Source organism: Delphinus delphis, chromosome 9, assembly GCF_949987515.2.
Source record: "Delphinus delphis chromosome 9, mDelDel1.2, whole genome shotgun sequence".
NCBI classification, from domain to species: Eukaryota; Metazoa; Chordata; class Mammalia; order Artiodactyla; family Delphinidae; genus Delphinus; species Delphinus delphis.
This window is the reverse complement of record NC_082691.1, coordinates 91,835,019-91,856,358: the sequence shown is the minus strand read 5'-3', so window position 1 is coordinate 91,856,358 and position 21,340 is coordinate 91,835,019. Positions and strand designations below refer to the sequence as shown.

At 44.4% G+C, this 21,340-nt stretch overlaps 1 protein-coding gene across 1 annotated transcript in view; it reads left to right on the top strand.

Annotated features, from left to right (window-relative positions):
• Window positions 1–859: 859 nt before the first annotated feature.
• Window positions 860–21,340, top strand: part of CREB3L2 (cAMP responsive element binding protein 3 like 2) — a 118,657-nt gene continuing 98,176 nt past the window's right edge. The window contains exon 1 of the mRNA XM_060020964.1: window positions 860–1,336. Within this exon, the coding sequence (XP_059876947.1) occupies window positions 1,235–1,336 (102 nt within the window). The 5' untranslated portion in view covers window positions 860–1,234. The remainder of the gene's footprint in view (window positions 1,337–21,340) is intronic.

Here is a 21,340-nt window from a genome sequence, read left to right as displayed (position 1 = left end):
CGTCACCTACCCTGATGGCTATCTAAAATAGCATCTATCTGCCCCATCCTCTTACCTTTCTCTGATTTTTCTTTACAGCAGTTACCAGTTTCTGACATTATACGTTTCTTTCTTTACCTGTTTATTGTCTGACTCTTCCACTGAGGTAAAATCTCTATGACCTGGAAAAGGAAGCCGTTGGCTCTTTTCGACAATGTCTGTTGGGTAAATAAAAGAAAAAAATAGAATAAGGAGAGCCCATAAAAAACACGTCAGGAGAAGAGTCTAACAGAAAGCAGGAGAAAAACCTGAAGCACAAGCAATTACAATTTGCCAGATATGTGCTAATATAAATATATTTGTGTGTAATATGTGACTTATTTTTTAAAAATCCTGAAAGACTCAAATGAGCTAAACTACTTGAAAATATTTAGGACAGTACGTAAATCGGCGCTCCCAGCAGCACTCTCTTCCTCTAGACGCGCGCGCTAATTTCTCTGGATTCTCAGGCGACTGAGCGCACCCTCCCTCTTATAAAATGTATTCTTGTCGCTATTTGATTGGCTGTCCCTCCCAGGCGCTCCTTCCTCATTGGTTGCACCCCCAGTCCATCACTCCTGGGCTCAAGCACTCCGTTTGTCTGCTGCCGCAGACCTCGGCTGCCGGCGGTAGTAAAACCGGAGTAGCTCCCCGATGACGTCAAAGGCGCTGCCCGCCCACATTCCAAAGCTTGGGCGGAGACTTCTCGCTGCCCCTGCCTCTGGACGGAGAGAAAGACTTCTGATTGGGTAGGGCGGGAGAAGTGAGCATCCGATTGGTCCCCGCCCTGGAGGGAGGAGGAGACATAGCTGTGTCCTGGAGCAGAGCTGAGGAGCCCTGGGGAATCTCAAAGTTTGTGTCTGGAGCAGTAGTGGAAAGTGAGCTTATTGAGAAGGGCTTTTCTTGGGATGAGTACTGATCTCCTGCCTTTATTTTGGATACACACCCTGCTCTATTCTCCTCAGCCTTCGGTCTGATCTCTAGACAGTCTGTCTCCTCTGGGAATTCTCAGGTCTCCGAGGACGCTGAACCGGAGCCCTTGGCAATTCTCTCTCAGGCAGAGGAGCGAACGTTTTCCTTTCTAAGTGCATAAGCTACACGCATACGCACACACACGCACACACACTCACGCAGAGGCGGATCTCGCCCTCGGAGGCCGCCCTACCCGCTCCCCTCCTGCCCTCAGCATCCTCGGCCCAGCGCGCCTCGGACCACCATGGAGGTGCTGGAGAGCGGGGAGCAGAGCGTCCTGCAGTGGGACCGCAAGCTGAGCGAGCTGTCAGAGCCCGGAGAAACCGAGGCTCTCATGTATCACACGGTGAGGACTTGGCGGGGCGGCGAAGGGGCGGCTTGAGAGGGGGAAGTGTCATGAAAGGAACAGCTTGGGACAGGGAACTGGGAAGGAAGCATTTGGGAAGAGCATGCCCGGAATGGAGAGATCTGGGGAGAGGTGTGGTTTTTCTAGCTGAACAGTGAAGGTGGGCCGCTGTCTCTTTTAAACTTTTGATAATAGTAACGACGCTTTGTATTCCTTCAGCAACTTATACTCTTTTCCCCGAGGGCTTTTCACATATGCTATATCATTTCCTATTGCGCTGTAAAGCAGGAGAAGGCGTAGATGTTTTGATAATCTGCCTCTGTTTAGTTTGCTACTAATTGTTGTGGGAAGATTTTTTAAAAACTGGGCAAAATAAAGTAGCATTTTCTTTCCTTCGCTGTCATATTCTTTCTCTTCCTTTACTATCTTATTTGAATTTTAGGAAGTGTACCTGTGTGTGTGTGTGTGTGTGTGTGTGTGTGTGTGTGTGTGTGTGTGTTTTGAAAAAAAGCCCCTTCATATTAGGAGGAAGACTACTTTACTTGGCTCCTTTAACTGTCCAGCCAAGAAATCTGCTTCCTCCTTCTTCAGAGGAAAGATCAGCAAAGGAGAATGGAAAATCTGAGGCAATGCATATTTCAGAAAGGCTTTGGAGAAGGTGGGACAGCTCACCAGTTCCTTGCTCAGTCTTATGCCTCAGAGATCCCTTTGGGCATTAAACTGTCACAGAGCACACACATTTCTTATAAAGTTTTCAATTTCAAGTTTTTGGTATTAAATTTGCAAAATGAAATTTTGTTTCCAACAGCCAGCACTGATAGTATGACTTTATTGTGAGATCTCTTTGTTTCTTTTTTACAAATGCAGAGTTTGTATAGAGAGAGACACTAATGAGAAAATGAGAGGCTTGGCTATTTCCCCTTCATGATTCTTTTAATGGAGTCAGTGCCAGGATATTTGAAACTTTTGCAAAATGGCCTGCAGGCTCCACCCCTTTGGCCTTTGCCTCTGGCTGACGTTATTTTGGGAAAAGGGATGAGGGCCTCCCTGTGATTCCCACCAAGGCATTTGTGGTGGCTGAGAATGGCTTGTTGAAAACATGCCGAGTGCAGGGCAGAGAGGTAGTGGAAGTTCATGCCGGGTCAAAAGCCAGATGTGTGGTGTGATCTTCTGGGCTTTGCTCACTGAGTCTGTCCCGAGGACACTACGTGGGCTGCCTTTGGATTGGGGGCCCAGATGTGCTTCCTGTCGCCAGGACAGAGCTCAGAGAATGCCGGCCGTCAAATATCTTCTCATAGTATCTCCAGATGTTTCTCCTGACATAGGCCACATTTTAACCATTTGCGAGGGGCAGCTCTTCTCTTTTGTTCTCACGAGTACTGTGAAAGTGTCTCATCCCGCAGCTGTAATGCTCTGGGTTGTCTTTCAGCTGGTGGGATGAATTATGCACAGCATCCACATTCCCTTTCTCCAGGCCTCATGACTTGCATTTCTGAGATCTTATTCCAGGGTTTGAGATGCTACCCGTGACTGTGACATTAACTTCAGGCAGGACAGCTTGGACTGGCTCTAACTGACATCTTTATGCACAGTTGCAGGGATAGAGACCTTACCTTCCTTTTGGTAGCAAGGGCTTAATTTTTCTATGTCATTGTAATGAAGCAGTGATGGGTGATTATTTTTCTTCTAATTTGATTTTTTTTTAAATTACTTTTATGTAGGCCACTTAGGGACGTGTTTCTCTTCTGGGCAGCTCACTCACATAAAATGCCACTCGTCATTGCTGCAAGCCGTGGCCCACAAACTGAGTATATGAATTAGTGTTGAAAGACGTATTGGATTTGGTAGCACAGACAACTGGGTTATATTCCTTCTAAACTAAGGGGAGTTTGGCAGAGATTTGAAAATAGATAACTTTCCCATCTGTTTCTTGAACTCTCTTGGGTATCCAGTTGCAGAGCTGGTTATTATTGCCATTTGTCCATAATGAGAAATGACCTGACCTCCAAGTGGAAAAAGGATGGCCTGATGATGCATTCACTCACGATTTATTTGTTCTTTCAATGAATGGTTATTGAAGAGCTTCTATGTGCGAAACACTGTTCTAAGCAGTTGGGATACATCAGTGAACCAAAAAAACCTCAAAATTCTTGACCTTGAGAAGCTTACACTCTAGGCCTGAAGTAGGGGAGAATGTTATCTCAGCAGGATGAAAAGCCACAGCAAAGGCTCTAAGGTGGGAGTGTGTCTGGCATGAGCTTATGGTAACATCACCTTCTGTTTTAGATCCCCCCATTTTTGTCAGTTTTTTTCTTGTAAAAATGCAGGTTACTTCTGAGTCAGAGTGCCTGTTTGTGTAATGGCCCAGTGAAACTTTCCAAGTTGAGTGGATTAGGCATCACATAAGGAGTGGAGAGCCTGCAGGGAGGGTAAGGTACACATGTAAGCTGGGAAATTGGTAAGATAGTATAGCTACCATCTATTGTATATTTATTATCTGAAAGGGAGGGCTGGCTTCATGGGCCTGCCACCTGTGCAGTCCCACAGGGCCCCACACTTTGATGCTCTGCTGTCACCATTGTGAGATCCTCAATAATTTTTGAACAAGGGCCCACACGTTTGCATTTTGTAGCAGGTCCCATAGATTATGCAGCTGGTCCTCATGAAAGGCATTGTACTTAGTGCTTTACAAAAATGATGTATCAGTGGGACTTCCCTGGCGGTTCAGTGGTTAAGACTCCGAACTTCCACTGCAGGGGGCACAGGTTCAATCCCTGGTCAGGGAACTAAGATCCCTCATGCTGCAGGGTACAGCCAAAAAAAAAAAAAAGAGGATATCTCAATGACCCAGTGAAGGAGTCATTTTACAGATAAGAAAACTGAGCCTTAATGAGTTTAAGTGACTTGGTAAAAGGTCATTTAAACTCAAGTCTACCTGCCTCCAAAGCCCAAGCTCTTGCCCACTATGCTGTATGAATGGAGGATCCAGACTTAAAAGGAACTGAGTCAGAGGATGGGGAGCCAGAAATTGCTGAGTCTGAGGGTAGCTAATATTTAACTGAGGTGGCAGTGGGGCCACCAACCCTTCCTAGCATGATCACTCTCTTTGCTCTAAATAGGAATTTAGCTACCACACGCATGATTGCTAATGCCCTGTGTTAGCAAAACTGTCACCTACCTGATTTTAAAAATATAGAAGTTGCCCGAGGCTGGGATTGTCACGTCTCCGAGGCGGCTTCTGTGAGCCATCAGGAGCAGTGTTTTTCTCATTTGGTTAGTTCTGAAGAAAACTTCTGGGTCCACAAGGACAGAGGCTTAGAGGAGACCGTTTCAAAGTCTATAAAATAATGAACCACACAGAGCGAATCTGGACTTGCTCATTAGATCCTGAATTATTAGAGCTTTGGGCTTCCTCCTGAAGCTGAAAAAATAGTTCCCATACAGATGATGAGATATAATTTTATATTAGTGAGTAGTACATTTAGGAAAGCTATTGCTTCTAGAGTGGATACAAGCTAAAACTGGTTTCAGAAAAGATGGCAGATATAAAAATGAGGAGTGTATATATTATGGTTTCAGATCATTGCAAGAAGCCTTGTCCCTTCCCCTAAACCTTCCAGGATGCTGGATGTTTCTAACATTCATGTTGTGTTTCCTGTAAGATTCTGTGCAAATTACATTTCTGGGAATTTACTGTGGGATTTTGCAATTTAAGGAGCAAAACAGTCTATAAATCTTATCTATGTATATTATTACATGCACTGACTATATCTGGGCGGATGCTCAAGAAACAGATGGCTGATGTTTTTCTGGTAAGGGGACTTAAGGGACTAGAGGCCAAGAGAGGGAAGGAGGGAGAGGGAGTTACTTACACACTATCCCTTTCGTACTGTTCAAACTTTTACCTCCTGAAAGTATTTAGGAAATGAAAAATGACAACTTAAAGGCACCACATAAAACTGGACTAGAGGTAATTTTAGCCTGCATTTCCTCGGGGAGAGAGAGGTTTCTGGTGCTCACTCAATACCACCAGCGTTGGTGGAGGCCTTGGGTAATGAATAGAGGAAGCAGGAGTGCTTGCTAGAAAAGGGCTTTGAGGATGGAGGATTAACAGTGGGTTTGTGTATGATAAACTTCGTGCTCTTGGTAATTTTCTTATAGCTCAGTTTAGCAATCTGGAAAAGGGGGATTTTATCAATTTTTGCAATGATTATTTTTTTTAAGGTATACAATAGGATACCTTTTCTTTGCAAAGATAATGACAGAGCTTCTGCTTGGTATTTCATTTTATTTTATTGAGGTATAGTTGATTTACAATATTATGTTAGTTTCAGGTGTACAGCACAGTGATTCATTTATATATATATATATATTTTTTTTTTTCTTTTTCCGATTCTTTTCCCTTATAGGTTATTGCAAAATGTTAAGTATAGCTTCCTGTGCTATAAGAAGGTCCTTGTTGGTTATCTATTTTATATATAGTAGTGTATATCAGTTAATTCCAACCTCCTAATTTAGTTCTGCTTCTTTTAAATACTAAACTCATGTAAATCCAGTTCTTTGTAGAATTATTAGTGGTTATGCGCTTAAATTTTATATCCAATTGGTTCTTAAAATGAAATGACTGAGCCCAGAGGGTGGGGTGTTAAGGGTCGGTTCCACCTGCCTGGTGAGTGGATGTGAAGGCCATCTGGCTTCCACATCCATCGTGATTGCCGGAAGGTGGATGGCTGGTCTGAGAGGCTGGTGGTTTCCCCTTCCTCTCGGCGGCCCAGAGACTTGATAGGGCCCCCTTGGGATATGGGAGCTTTTGGTTTGATGTTCGCCTCCTATTGTTGGCCTCTGGCCAGATTCTGAGTGGGACCCTGGGTCCTTGTGGCTTGAGAAATCATTACTTCTGGTCACCTGACCTCCACCAATTGAATAAAGGTAATGAGTCCCAGTAGGAGACAGAATTGTGAAGTCAGTATAATTTGTCTTCAAGGCCCTACTTCACCTTTCTTCACCTTCACTCCTTTCATGTTCCCCTCGCTTCTTGGACCCCAAGTTGCTCACTGTAATGGTGTTCTCTTTCCAACTCCTCCTCTTTAATTTTGTTCTCAGGAAAGATTTTTAAGCTTACACTAAAAATTTCAATATTAGTAAAGCTAAACATATGACCCCTAAATGGGCGTTTATATTTAACAATAATTTCTTGAATCTCTAAATGGAGAACTGTAGGCAATAGTCAGGTAGTAGGGGAGGAGTATTTGGGGAGCTGGGGGGAGCTCTCACTACCCCTCTGCATGTGGCCCCTATTCATAAGGCGGCCTTGCATATATGTTGCTGATTTAGCTTATGATCTAAAGAATTTTCATTGTTTTGGTGAAAAATCTTTGATTCAATTAGATTATTGTCTCTGAAATTGTTCTCATTGTGTTAACATGGGTTGGGGGAAGGTGGGCTTGGGCACAGTTCTGAAAGATGAGAGGGCAGTACTGAGTTTTGTACTTGCCCTCTTTCTTGAGTGATCCCTGAGTGATAATATCCTATTGAGCTCTGATGTGAAGTCGCTCTGGCAGGAGAAATGAGGCACTGGATCTAGATTAATAATTGAATTAAATGACAATGCTTGCCGCTGCGAGTAACTGAAAACTGATTCACATTGCTTACACAATAAGTGAATTATTCTGTCACGTTGCAAGATGCCTAAAAGTATAGCTACATGTTTGGCTGATTCAGCAGCTACTCAGTTCATCATGGACCTAGATTCCATCCATCCATAGGCAGGATTCATCTTCAAGTTGGAGGCAACCAGAAGGCAGCTCATATCCATTTGAGTTTCAGGTGTTCAAATAAAAATGACAATATCCAAAGGGAGAAGAGAGGTTGTGTCTTCCCTCTGTCCTTTTTTAAGATGGAAGAAACTTTTTTTAGATGCCTACCAGCTGATTTCTCTTCGAGCTTTATTGTCAAGGATGGGATCACATCATCATTTCTGAACCAATGGCTGGAAAGGGATTTACCTGATTGGCTTAGATTAGTCATGTGGGAATGGAGGAGCTCTTGGAGCCTCAACCAGCATGACCATGTGTAATGATCATTAGTCAAATAGTCTGAGTTGGCAGACCTTTCCTTCACTAAAAGTTGTGTTCATTTAGCTAATGGCTGTTTTTCTCACAAAGGTGGGCTAGCAAATGGAAAATTTAAAACATTTAAGCATGGAATATCTCTGCAATGCATGCAAAGGCTATCATGGAGGGGGTACTGCTGTGTCCCAACTCATGAATGAGGAAATGTAGAATTAACTATATTATCTGAACTCTCTGCGTCAGGGTCAAATATCAGGGCTGGAGGTAACTAGCTGAGCCTGTAATCATGATCATGGTGCAAGACGAGAATGACTTTTTCTGTTCGAGGTCCACACAGCCTCATCTCCGCAGGCAGAGAGGTGAATGCCATTTTTCAAAGAAGCTGTTTTTCCAGTTGCATATGGCTATTCAAACACTGATAAGGTCAGAGTGTGCCTGTTTGCGGTTTGAACTGCCGGCCTCAGCCCTGCGGGGCTCTGACCTGTCTGTGGACTGTCTTGGGGCAAACGGCCTTAGGCTTTGGCTGGGAGATTGGTAGGACTGAGGGTCTAGGGCTGCAGAGTGTCTGAATTGCTTGTCAGTGATTTTATGAATGAGGGCATAGTGTTTACATTCCCTGACTCAGTAGAGTCAAGCCTGAAATGAAATGGTGAGATTCACCATTGGTGTCAACCTTGAGTCTATTCCCCCTTCTCCCTGCTCACCACATGCTCTCCGGCTCTTCCAAGTGACCTCATTTTTTCCCTGAATGGAATTGTCTAGGTTACCCACAAGGCACATAGGAGGTGATGGCCCCTTTTATCTATGGAGAATCTGAGACCTCGAGCAAAAAAGAGACCTCAGCTGGAACACAAGCTTCTTGAAGGCAGGGGACATGACTGTCTTTTCTACACTCCCGAGCACAGGATGCTCAGAGATATGTAATACTTGCTCGATGCACAATTATGTAGAGTAAGGCAGTCTTGGAGAATGAATAAGCTCAGTGGCCTTGGTCTCTTTTGTTAATGTATTTTTTTTAAAACTCTGGATGCTTGTAAATGCCTCCGCAAGTCTGAAAATTTAATATGAAAGTGACTTGAGTAGTTTGATGTCAATAACTTTTCTTGTTTAGTTTTGAGACCCACATGGGAGGGAGGATGATTCTATCATAGTCCCAGTTTCCGCTAGAGTAGAGTTGAAGGCAGCGTTGTGGAAAGGGTGTGCCTTCGAGCCAGGCAGATTTGGAATCCAGGGCCACTGGTTCTCTGGTGACCTTGGGCAAATAACCTCTCCTCTTTGGGTCTCAGTTTCTTCACATGTCACTGCCTAGCCCATAGTGTACACACTTTTTCACCCTCTCCCCTAAGTCAAATGTCTTGTTTCTGGGGAAGAGGTATCCCCACCTCAGGAGTCTGATATCATTCAGGAAGCACAAGGGACCTGTAATTATTCTCTCTCGGGCATCTTCATTTCCTCTCCTCCGCAGCTTCTGCCTTGTGCTGTAAACACAGGTCTCTGCCTTGAACACATGTTTGCCAGATGTTGTTGCCCCTCCTTGCGCTCCGCTTGTTTTTTCTCTCTTGTTTACTGCCAGGTTTTCTCAGGCAAGTAGTCAATAGCTACGGCCTCCGTTTCCTCAGTTTTTTTCTTTTTTTTTTTTCTTTTTGCGGTACGCGGGCCTCTCACTGTTGTGGCCTCTTCCGTTGCGGAGCACAGGCTCCGGACGCGCAGGCTCAGCGGCCATGGCTCACGGGCCCAGCCGCTCCGTGGCATGTGGGATCCTCCCGGACCGGGGCACGAACCCGTGTCCCCTGCATCGGCAGACGGACTCTCAACCACTGCGCCACCAGGGAAGCCCCCATTTCCTCAGTTTTTACTTCTGCCTCCTGTTTGTTCTGGTTCCTACTGCTGCCTGAAGGTTCTCCAGCTTCTCTCTAACTGCCCCATCCACTAGTCTTCTCTCCATCCTTAGCTTGCAAGGCTTCACGGGAACATTTGGCAATACTGACCGACCACACGTTCATCTCGTAACTCGCTCTTGCTTTGGCTCCCATGATACCCTGGGAGGCTTAGATTTTCCTCCTTTACTGGCTGCATTACCACCTGTTAAACGTGAGCGTTTGGTACTTGGTCTTGTGTTCTCCCTGTACACTCTCCTGGGCTCCTCCATCAACTTCAATACAGCTGGTTCTCAGATCTTTACATCTGTTAGTTGTCTGTGGATGGAAACTGGGAGATCTTTGGAATATGACCCAAGATCTTCTGGGCCCTCATGAGCTGTAGAGTGACTCTGGCTGGGTAACCTTTGAATCTTCCTGATGCATTACTTTGAGAAGAGCTGAGAACATTTTGATCCCCCTTATCACCGCACCCCTGTTATCTCAGGGGATGTTTTGTGACTCAGCTCTCCTGCAGTGTAAACCCAAGAGAGGCTCATGAGTCATTGCTGGGACACAGCTGTTTCTTGAGTCAGTGTCACTCATCAGATGCAGGCTGTGTTTTGACTGGGTTCATACTTATTCTTCAGCTTGGGAAGCACTTTTTTGGTGCTCTGCGGTGGTGTATCTAATTTTTTTCTAGGACTGAGTGGAAGGTCAGTGCAAAAGTCAGATATAAGTTCTTAGATCTTGTACCATTGATCTTTCTGGTGTGTATAGCTGCTGTCGAGCTCAGTTACAGTTGCCTGATGTTGAATTGCCTGCCCTTGAATTGCTCTATTCTGGTATAATTTATTTATCTAAACTTTATTGACATTACTGAAGAGCTTTTAAAGAATTGAGACAGGTGACACTGAGCCACTCAAAGTTGTATGCCTGCTTCTTGTTAGAAGTATCTTGGAAGAGAGTTTTTCTTTGGCAAAACTCGTAGTACAAGTTACTTCACACCCTCCATCTCAGTTTATCCTGCTGTAAAATGCTACATTTGTATTATGGTCCCAGAGGTTCCTTTTAACTCCAAAGTTCTGTGCTGAGTATCATGCTGTCACCCTTGAAAGTCTCTGATCTTTAAAAAATGGGTGATTTAAAACAACAACAACAAAGGTCAGTTGATTACCTCTTTCCTTTGGGCACTCAGTTGGTGGGTATAGTTTTGCATTTTGTAGCTTCAGTAAAACCCAGACAAAATAAAGAATGGAAAAACAGAGAGACACAGAGGTAGGAGACATTTTTTTTTAACATCACACACACACACACACACACACACACACACACACACACACACACACACACACACACACACACACACACACACACACACACACACACACACCCTCTTCAGACTTCTTGGCAAATTAGAGGAGTCTGGGGAAAAAAAATCTACAAACAGTTTTCAGTCGTCTGAGTGGAAAATCTTGGTTTTTTAACATTTCATATCTTGGAAATGTCTGAATAGTTTTTGTTTAAAGGGAAATTCCTTTTGGCTGAGAAAGCCTACAGGATTCAAACTGATAGGGTGATTTTTTTAGGAAACTTGGAGGAAACAAGGATGTGTGATGAAAATGCTTTCTCACTAGCCAATTGTGTCAAACAGACATTTAAATCCAAGGTTACCAGTCATAGCATTTGAAAGATTCAGCCATTAACTCCTTCCTTCCCCTTGCTTCCTGTCTGTACATCCTGGGGAAATATCTCTCATCACTGGTCCTTCCTCCAATTTGAGGAACTTAATGAACTGCTTTTCTAAACCTGTGCATGTTCTAGGCAGGAGGATATACATTCTTGACCTTGTGGTTCTCCCAGCAGAGTGGGAAGGGAGATGTGTAAAGAAGTCATTAAATCACAAGTCATTAAATATCTGGTGTACATTTTGCTTTAAAGCTGCGTTCAAAGTATTTCTGGCACACAGAGGGTGGAACAAGAGATCTGAAGGAGATGAAGAGTTGGAGAGCCTCTCACTGAAGAGGTGATATTTGCATTGGGTCCTGAAGTATAAATAGGAGTTCTCCAGGCCGTGGGAACAGCAGATACAGAGTAGGAATGTATAACATGTCATAGTTGATTCTGGGAATCCCAAGTGGTTTTATGTAGTTTCGAGTAGGATGCTCTGTGGGGAGTGTTGGGAGATATGATAAGATCATACAAGGTTTGCATGCTTTGTTAACCATTTGGATATTCTTTTGTGGGCAGTAGTGTGGGAAGCTTTTAAGACTTTTAATAAAAAAGAGACAGGGAGAGAAGTGTATTTTGGAAAGGAAACCCTAGTGTTTATGAAGTATGGATTGGAGGGGAGAATTAATGGCAGCAAGGTGATCTGCTGGCTGGCTATTTCGTCCATGAAGTAGAACAAGGCACCATGAGGGCCTTGAACCTGACAGGGAGCAGAACATGAATACAAGAAGGGGTTAGGGGCTGGACGTGAAGACTTGGTGGCAGTGGGGCGTGCAAGGGATAAGGGACGCGTCATGGTTTCTGATGCGGCACACTGAGCTGACGGTGCTGCCCTTCGCGCAGGAAGATGAGTTTGCTGGGGAAGATAATGAGCTCAGTTTGGGACATGGTGATTCTGATGTGTTCATGGCGCATTCAGGAGAGGTACCTGAAAGGCATTTGGAAACATGGGTCTGGAGTTCTGGAGAAGGGTCTGGAGATGTAGATTTGGGTGTTATGAATCTCATGGGGGAGAAGTGAAGCCAATAGTCCTAATAAGATAGTCCAGCGAGGTCCGGGGGAGAGTGAGGAGTGTGAGAGCAAAGCTGAGAATGAAGCCCTGGGGACACTTGAGGCGTTAGCAGGGGAAGAGAAATCTGCAGATGGAACTCAGAAGGAATCAGCAGAGAAAGTGGAGAAAATCCAGGAAAATCCAGGATCCAAAGAGGGGAGGGTTGCTATGGAGTGGTCAAGATAAAGAAGGGCTGAGTATGCTCTTCAGCTGCCTGCCAAGCACTGTGTGGTGTTAGCTCAGGGCGGGACCGTGTCCTGGAGCCGCAGAGGTCCCCCGAGGGTCTGGACCTGTGGGCATGCTCTCTGGCTTTGTGCCCAGGGAGTGCAGGCCTTGTTTCCAGGCAAGAGCAGAAACTGCAGAAGGGCAGGTGCTGGGAGTAAATATGCATGGTAGATAATATGTACAATAGTGCCTCTTTCTTTCCTTTTGTTTTTGTAAAATCAGTCCTCAAAATTGGCCTTGGAGACTGTCCCCGTGCCCGTGCAGTGTTATGAAGGTCCTTTCTTCATTCTTCTCTCCACGCTGAATCCACCTATTCCTGATGTCCTTCTCGTGAGCGAGGAGTAGTTTGTGCCTGGGTCCCTTTGTGCATGTGTCATTTAGGAGTCTCAGGCTTTGGGGCATGCAAAAGGAGGGTCTCTGGATTCATTAAATCTGTATAAGACAGTTGGGATTTAGCAGATGCCTAGAAGTCTTGAGCCTTTTCCTTTCTATATTTCTGCTAACTTCCCACTGAGAAAGTATCAAGTGGACCCAGTGGTTGCCAAAGATAAGTTTGATCACGGAGACATCAACGGTATTCACATGTTAGGAAAATAGAAAAAAACCAAATTGACCCCATTTTTAATGACATAATAATAGGGGCAGGTGAGGACAAATGGTTTTGTAATAAGAATATGAGCCTGAGGGCTTTCCAGTGGAAGGAACACTAAAGTAAATGATATCTCTTCGAAGAAAATGTGCAGCTCCAAGCAGTGCCTGGGTTTCAGGACCTAGAGAGGGGACTCTGGAGGGCACCCTCCAGTCCTCCCCGTGCCCGCTGAATTATGGGGCTCGATTCTACCTTTGCTCTCTGTTTCCCTGTATCCAGGATGTTGCTTTCATGGCCCTCAACCCTCCTGGGGAGATGAGGAACAAGAATGGGAGGAGAACTCTGACCCCAGGACTGAAGTTGGGCCCAGGAAACAAGGGGGTGGAGAATAAGGAGAACTCTGCTTTCCAACTGACTGCACAGGGAGAAGCGGGCAGCCCTTCTCAGCCCAGAGCAGAACAGACTCCTGTGAGGTGACACCGAGTTGAGAATTCACCCAGCACAGTTCAGCTACAGTATGGGTTAAGTTGGTCTCTTGGCTGACTGGGAACTGATTACTTTTTTTTAATATATATATTCTTTTCCTTTATGGTTTATCATAGGATATTGAATATAGTTCCTTGTGCTATAAAGGTAGGACCTTGTTGTTTACCCATCCTGTATAAAATAGTCTACATCTGCTAATCCCCAACTCCCAGGCCTTCCCTCCTCCACCCACTCCCCCTTGGCCACCGCAAGTCTATTTTCTACCTCTGTGAGTCTGTTTCTGTCTCATAGATAGGTTCATTTGTGTCGTATTTTAGATTCCACATGTAAGTGATATCGTATTTGGTATTTGTCTTTCTCTTTCTGACTTACTTCACGTAGTATGATAATCTCTAGTTGCATCCATGTTGCTGCAAATGGCATTACCCTGTTCTTTTTTATGGCAGAGTAGTATTCCATTGTATCTATGTACTACATCTTCTTTATCCATTCATCTATTGATGGACATTTAGGTTGTTTCCTAAATGTGAATAGTGAATAGTGCTGCTGTGAATATAGGGATGCATGTATCTTTTTGAATTATAGTTTTGTCTGAGTATATGCCCAGGAGTAGGATTGCTGGATCATATGGTAATTCTGTTTAGTTTTCTGAGGATTCTCCACACTGTTTTGCATAGTGGCTGCACCAACTTACATTCCCACCAACAGTGTAGGAGGGGGAACCGATTACTTTCAATCATGTTATTTCAATAACTATATGTCTTGTGAGTTTGAAGCACTTGTGTTACCAATTTTTTAAAAATAGCCTTAATTTTTTATTTTATTTATTTATTTTATTTTATTTTTATCTTTTAGCCTTAATTTTTTAGAACAGCTTTAGGTTCCCGGCAAAACTGAGCAGAATGTACGGAGTCTCCATACATTCCCTGCCGTCCGCCCACCACGCACAGCCTACCCCACCATCAGCATCCTGCTGTTGCAAACTTTTGGAACGTGGATTCATAAGCTGGGGTTACCTGTGGCAGCTTTTGACTTTAACTTTGTGTTTTGAAATTAGTCACAGCCAAGCTCCCTTTTGTAATCCAGCAAGAAGCCAGGTTGGTCCACAAGAGCCTCAAACACATGTGTGTGTGTATAGGCTGGCCCTCCATGCGCCCCCGCCCCAACCTCTGCCTGCTTCCATTTACAAATGGCTTAGGAACTGGACGTTGTCCTTTGGAAAGGAGGGTGGGATTGAGTGGGGGACATACTGTATTGTTTCGTAATCACAGAACCTGAAGCCGATCTTTGTAGCTATGACTTTGAACTTCCTACCCTGAGATAGTATTCATTTCTGAGGCACTGCCAGGAGTTGTTTTTCTGGTTCTGCTCTGGATTTGCAAGTTTTCTTTCCAGGACTCTCCTGCAGCCCATGACCTACATTTGGGAGCAGCTGGAAGGCCTGGGGCTGTGGGTTGGGGAGGCCGAGGAGGTCAAGACCAAACCTAGATGGAGACTAACCTGACCCCCTTGTGTTCCAGGGCATCGTGCTCTAACTGAAGGTGCCCAGTGACCCTGGCAATCTTAACATACACATACATTTTTGTGTTTGATGAGAAAGGGAGGCAGAGAAGTAGCAGCCAAAAAACCATTTGGTGTTTCGGCTGTGTTTACATATTAGGAACATGAGGTGGTTTTATTTTATTTTATTTTGTTTTTTTTAACATCTTAATTGGAGTATAGTTGCTTTACAATGGTGTGTTAGTTTCTGCTTTATAACAAAGTGAATCAGCTATACATATACATAGATCCCCATATGTCCTCCGTCTTGCGTCTCCCTCCCACCCTCCCTACCTCAACCCTCTAGGTGGTCACAAAGCACGGAGTTGATCTCCCTGTGCTATGCGGCTGCTTCCCACTAGCTATCTGTTTTACATTTGGTAGTGTATCTATGTCCATGCCACTCTCTCACTTCGTCCCAGCTTACCCTTCCCCCTCCCTGTGTCCTCAAGTCCATTCTCTACGTCTGCGTCTTTATTCCTGTCCTGCCCCTAGGTTCTTCAGAACCATTTTTTTTAGATTCCATATATATGTGTTAGCATGTAGTATTTGTTTATCTCTTTCTGACTTACTTCACTCAGTATGACAGACTCTAAGTCCATCCACCTCACTACAAATAACTCAATTTCGTTTCTTTTTATGGCTGAGTAATATTCCATTGTATATATGTGCCACATCTTCTTTATCCATTCATCCGATGATGGGCACTTAGGTTGTTTCCATCTCCGGGCTATTGTAAATAGAGCTGCAATGAACATTTTGGTACATGACTCTTTTTGAATTATGGTTTTCTCAGGGTACATGCCCAGTAGTGGGATTGCTGGGTCATATGGTAGTCCTATTTTTAGTTTTTTAAGGACCCTCCATACTGTTCTCCATAGTGGCTGTATCAATTTACATTCCCACCAACAGTGCAAGAGGGTTCCCTTTTCTCCACACCCTCTCCAGCATTTATTGTTTGTAGATTTTTTGATGATGGCCATTCTGACTGGTGTGAGGTGATACCTTGTTGTAGTTTTGATTTGCATTTCTCTAATGATTAGTGATGTTGAGCATTATTTCATGTGTTTGTTGGCAATCTGTATATCTTTGGAGAAATGTCTATTTAGGTCTTCTGCCCATTTTTGGATTGGGTTGTTTGTTTTTTTGTTATTGAGCTGCATGAGCTGCTTGTAAATTTTGGAGATTAATCCTTTGTCAGTTGCTTCATTTGCAAATATTTTCTCCCATTCTCACGGTTGTCTTTTCGTCTTGCTTATGGTTTCCTTTGCTGTGCAAAAGCTTTTAAGTTTCATTAGGTCCCATTTGTTTATTTTTGTTTTTATTTCCATTTCTCTAGGAGGTGAATCAAAAAGGATCTTGCTGTGATTTATGCCGTAGAGTGTTCTGCCTATGTTTTCCTCTAAGAGTTTTATAGTGTCTGGCCTTACATTTAGGTCTTTAATCCATTTTGAGTTTATTTTTGTGTATGGTGTTAGGGAGTGTTCTAATTTCATTCTTTTACATGTGGCTGTCCAGTTCCCAGCACCACCTATTGAAGAGGCTGTCTTTTCTCCATTGTATACATGAGGTGGTTTTAAATCAAAGGAACCTAGTGTTTCCTTTTGACTTAAATACAGACTTATAGGAGGAAACTGCAATTAAGCTTGGCCCAGCTGAGAGATGGATGGTTCAGTGGATTGAACATGATGAGTTTTCAGCTTTCTGATTCCTACTCTTCCTATTTCTGCTGTGGATTCTGAATATCCTGTTGTCTGCTGATCACTCAACCGCTGGGGCAGAGGGTTGGTAGAAAAAACAGGGATTTTGGAGTCAGCACTGACTTCATAGCCCTTATCACCACCAACAAATTATTTATTCAGTGCTTCCCAGCTCTCTCAACATGGCACTAAGAGAAAATGATGATATCTGCCCGGGGCATTGAAATAGTGAATGAGGCTGATCACAGCCCAAGTGCTCTGTGGGCTCTAGCCTCCACTCAGGGCATTCCATAGGCATACTTGTTGGGAAGCTCACCAGAACAGTGATGAGCACATCATAGGGAGCCAATGAAATGTTTGCCAAGTGAATGGATGAGTGAGTGATTCTGGGCTTATGACCTGGTTCTGGCACTCCCTACTCTGGGTACCTTTCTGAGGTTGTTTCACAAGGCCGTGATAGAGGATGAGTGACATGATGTAAGTGAAGTGTCTGTCTCTATGTTGGGTACATGGCCTCTGCTTAGGAGATAGTAGGTTCCTGCCCTCCAGTTTTCTATTCCAGTAATTTCAAGGAGGCATAGGAAGAAATGCTTGCTGAATTCTAAACTGAAGGAAAAAAATTAGTAAATAGAATAAAGCTTCTCTAATGTGACCTAGTTATTTTGCTTGTTTATTTCTCTAGTTTTACTGAGATATAATTGACATATAACATGTGAGTTTCAGATATACAACACGACTTTATATATGTATATATTGCAAAATGATCACCACAGTGAATTTAGTTAACATTCATCATCTCACAGAGTTACAATTTTTTTTCCTTGTGATGAGAACTTTTAAGATCTACTGTCTTAGAGACTTTCCAATACACAATACAGTATTGTTAACTATAGTCACTATGTTGCACATTACATCCCCAGGACTTACTTATCTTATAGCTGGAAGTTGGTACCTTTTGGCCACCTTCACCCTAATGTGGCCTAATTGTGATGACATTTAGGGGGGGAAAAAACCCGAAAAGTTTTTTCAGTTCCTACCTGAACCTTTTTAGGCTCAAGGCCTGGTATTGATTTGCATGACTGAGTTCACACTTCGATTTTTCAAGCACCTGCTTCTGCAGAACTGAAATTCTTTGTAGGTTTTGAGGGGGGTGGGGATTGGTGGCAGGTGTTAACATTCTTCAAGTCACAAGAGGCAAGGCATGTAGGGGCCGGCCCATTCCCTATTCCTGCCATCACCTGAAACAGCCATCTGTGACTGAGATGATTTACATTGCTTTTTTAATATAAATAGCGTTTCTGGGTCTGACTGTGATAAGCTTAAGAATTCATTAATAGGAAGAGAGTGGGAAGGAATGGTAAGCGTGATGTGGAACAGCCCCTGGGGGCCCTGCCCACAGCATCAGGGGGTAGTGCTAAAGGGCTCTCCATCTGCTACGGCACCGCCTGGCCCCTGGACCTCCCCAGCAGTGCAACTTTGAGTGCTGTTGGTAAGCTGCAGCAAACGCGTTAAAGCCACAGGCTCTCCTTCTGACCCAGGGCCTGAACTGACCTTCCAAAGTAGTTGATGTAAGGAGAGTTCAGCAAGGCAACCTCCCCTCAGTCTGCTTGCTTGGGAAGCAGAATTCTAAGTTGGTTTTCTCTGGCTGCCTTTTGTGTGGGCCAGCTAGCATTCTAACAGAAGGTCCATAGGGGTTCTGGCATGTGAATGGACTCACATCCATAACGCCTTGTTATTATTTTGGCAGTTTCAGTAGGACTTTGAGAGGGAGATGTTAGAAACCTGTGTCCAAATCTTCATCCCCTCTGGAAGTTATAATTTTTATTGTAAACAAACACACCAAAAAACCCATTGCTGATAATGGGGTGAATGCCAAAGAGAGAAAAATCCTTAGCTGTAGAGGCTAACAAGTTTGAATGAGTAACCTGACGGTTCTTCTCTATGCAGCTGCATATTTGCAAAACAGCAGGCAATTTGGGAGACTGGTTAGCCCTTCATTGGTTTTTCATGAAATACAGATGATTTTCATGGAGAAGTTTGTTCTTTGGTATTTTCCAACCAAAAGAAAAATATCCTGGTAGGTAGATTTTTTTTTTTTTTCTTATTGCCCTTTTGAGAAACCACTGCCTGTGCCCAATTTAGAAAACAAAAGCAAACCAGAAACAAAAGTTTCAAGATTGCAAGCGTATATGTCACTTGGCTTTAAAATACAGTAATTGAAACATGTAAGGGGGCCTACTTATGAACCAAGAAGTCTAGATCGAGGCCATCTAGGACTGGCATAGTGGTTGAACAGTGCCAGTGGGACCCAGGATTGTCCCATCTTTTCATTCTGCCGTCTTTAGCAGGTAGACCTTTATCTTCTTGGGCATTACCTCACAACTGCAAGATGACTACTTTACCTCAGGTATAGCATCGGCCTCCCCGGTAGGGAGAAAGTGGGAGGGCAAAGCAGAAGAGGGGGATACCTGGACTTGAAAAGCCAAGGCTTGCTCTGAGGTCCCCAGCAGAATTCCTCTTAGGTTTCGCTGGCCACCCCTCACTGAGGAGAAACCAGGAAGGTGTTTTAGCTGGATACCTTGTTACCTTGAACAAGATTGGCATGTCTGATTGTGAGGAGGGAGGGCAAGATGGACGTTGAATGGTCAAGCAGCAGTGTCTGCTGCACCACAAAAGAACATTTTCCCAAACTTATAGGATCCTAGGTCTGGTAGGGACCTTTGAGGTGGCCAAGCACAGCCCCTTCCTGCCACAATAAGGGAATTGCTTTATTTCCTTCTACTTTGGCTCCATGTGCCCAAAACCCCAGTTGCGCTTTTGGGCCCTCCTGGGCTGGGCTGCTCATCCCTGGATGTGTAAACTGCCCGGAATGTGAGTGGGCTATGAAGAAGTCCCTTTTGCAGGAGAGGAGAGTGGCAGGGATGCGGGCAGTGTGTGTATGGGTATCCAAAGGTCTGATTATGCTTCCTCAGGAAAAGCAGCCAGCCAACAATAATTACTGGGCCACCTCTGAGTGCAGAACCTGGAATCCAGTCTCCTGGAATGATCACAAAAGCCAAGGAAGACTCAGCCCTGCCCTTGAGAAGCAAAGCCTAGCAGGGCCCCCAGAGCAATGGCACATGTGTGATGTGTGCCGACTGTGAGGAATGGCAATGGTAGACCAAGCAGCCAGGCCAGGAAGGCAACCTGGAGGCACTGGCTTTGAGCAGGAATTTGTAAAGATCTGTTATTTGGTGGAGAGTGATGGTGTGTAACAACACTGATTTGAGGGTAAGCAGCTTTGCCTGGTTGGAGCCATTTAATAACAGTGGCCTGTAGCCTGGTGTATTTTCTTTAGAAGAGCAGCCTTGAGTTGACAGTGTTTATGGATTCCTCCCTGCGTGCAGAGGGGCTGTTACGATGGGCAGATTTATTGGAACATGTCAGAAAGACCACTATCTCTGTACCAGCTTTCCCTGTGAATTTTCAATTTTAATCCTCTCCTTTTCCTAGGACTGACTGGTAGCCCCGACATTTCATTTCTCCTTTGCTTCTCCTGTTTGAGATTCCTTCTTTGGGGGTGCAGCCGTATCCTCAGTGCTGGATCTGTGTGCCCGATAGTGCTCTGGAGGGCATCCTCCAACCTTGCCTCTGAGCCATGTGGTAGAGGAGGCAAAAATGAGGCGATCAGTGTCTCAGCGGCTGTTATGCTCTACAGTGGACCAGGTGGACGGTGTTTGGCATTGAAAGTATCTGGTGTATTAGTCTGCTTGGGCTGCCTTCATAAAATATCATAGACTGGTTGGCTTGAACAACAGACATTTATTTCTCAGAGTCTGGAGGCTGGGAAGTCCAAGATCAGGGTGCCAGCAAATTCTGATGTTGGTGAGGGCCCTCTTCCTGGCTTTCTTCTTGCTGTGTCTTCACATGGTGGAGAGAGGGAGCAATCTCTGGTCTCTTGTCCTCTTCTAAGGGCACTAATCCCATTATTGGAGTCCCACCCTCATCACCTCACCTAACCCTAATTACCTCTCAAAGGCTCCATTTCCAAATACCATCACATTGGGGGTTAGGGCATCACTATATGAGTTTTGGGATGACACAATTCAGTCCATAGCACTGGGGATTCACTGGAGTCTCATGAGGCTCCTAATTAACAAGTAGGGGTGACCAGACAGTGTGCTTTCTACTGGACGAAACCTGTAACAGTTGAAAACCTGTAGAGTGGCAGTTCTTTAAAGCTGAGATCATGAATTCAAGTGGGTCTGGGAACCTCCTGGAACCTCCTGCTCTCCAGGATTTGTAGGTACACTGCACATGGGCATTTTTCATCACATTTTCAAAAGGTATTCATGACCCCAAAATGTTAAGAGTTTCTGTCCTGGAGATTGTACTTCTAAAGTGGAGGCTGAAAGGGGTGAGGTCTGTGCACAGCCGGTGTCCACTGCCAGCATCCTGTGTACATGGATGAGACCACCCTGCCCCCGTGATACCCCCTCGTCCCCCCAGCATTCCAGAGAAGCCCTGCCTCCTCTTGCTGCTGTGCACTAATTAGACTCTGACTGCTGACAGGTGAGCTTACCACCCAGGAACTAAAGGAGCTCTTTCCCCAGAAACTGCATGGTTTGTACCTTAAACCCTTTGTCTTTGTTTTTTGGGAAAAACACATTTTATTTTATTTTTTTGAAGAATGCATAAAAAAATGAGTGGCTTACATCATAAGCCAAAAAACAATTCTTGCATATTAAAGACATTTCATAGTATTCTCAAGATACTG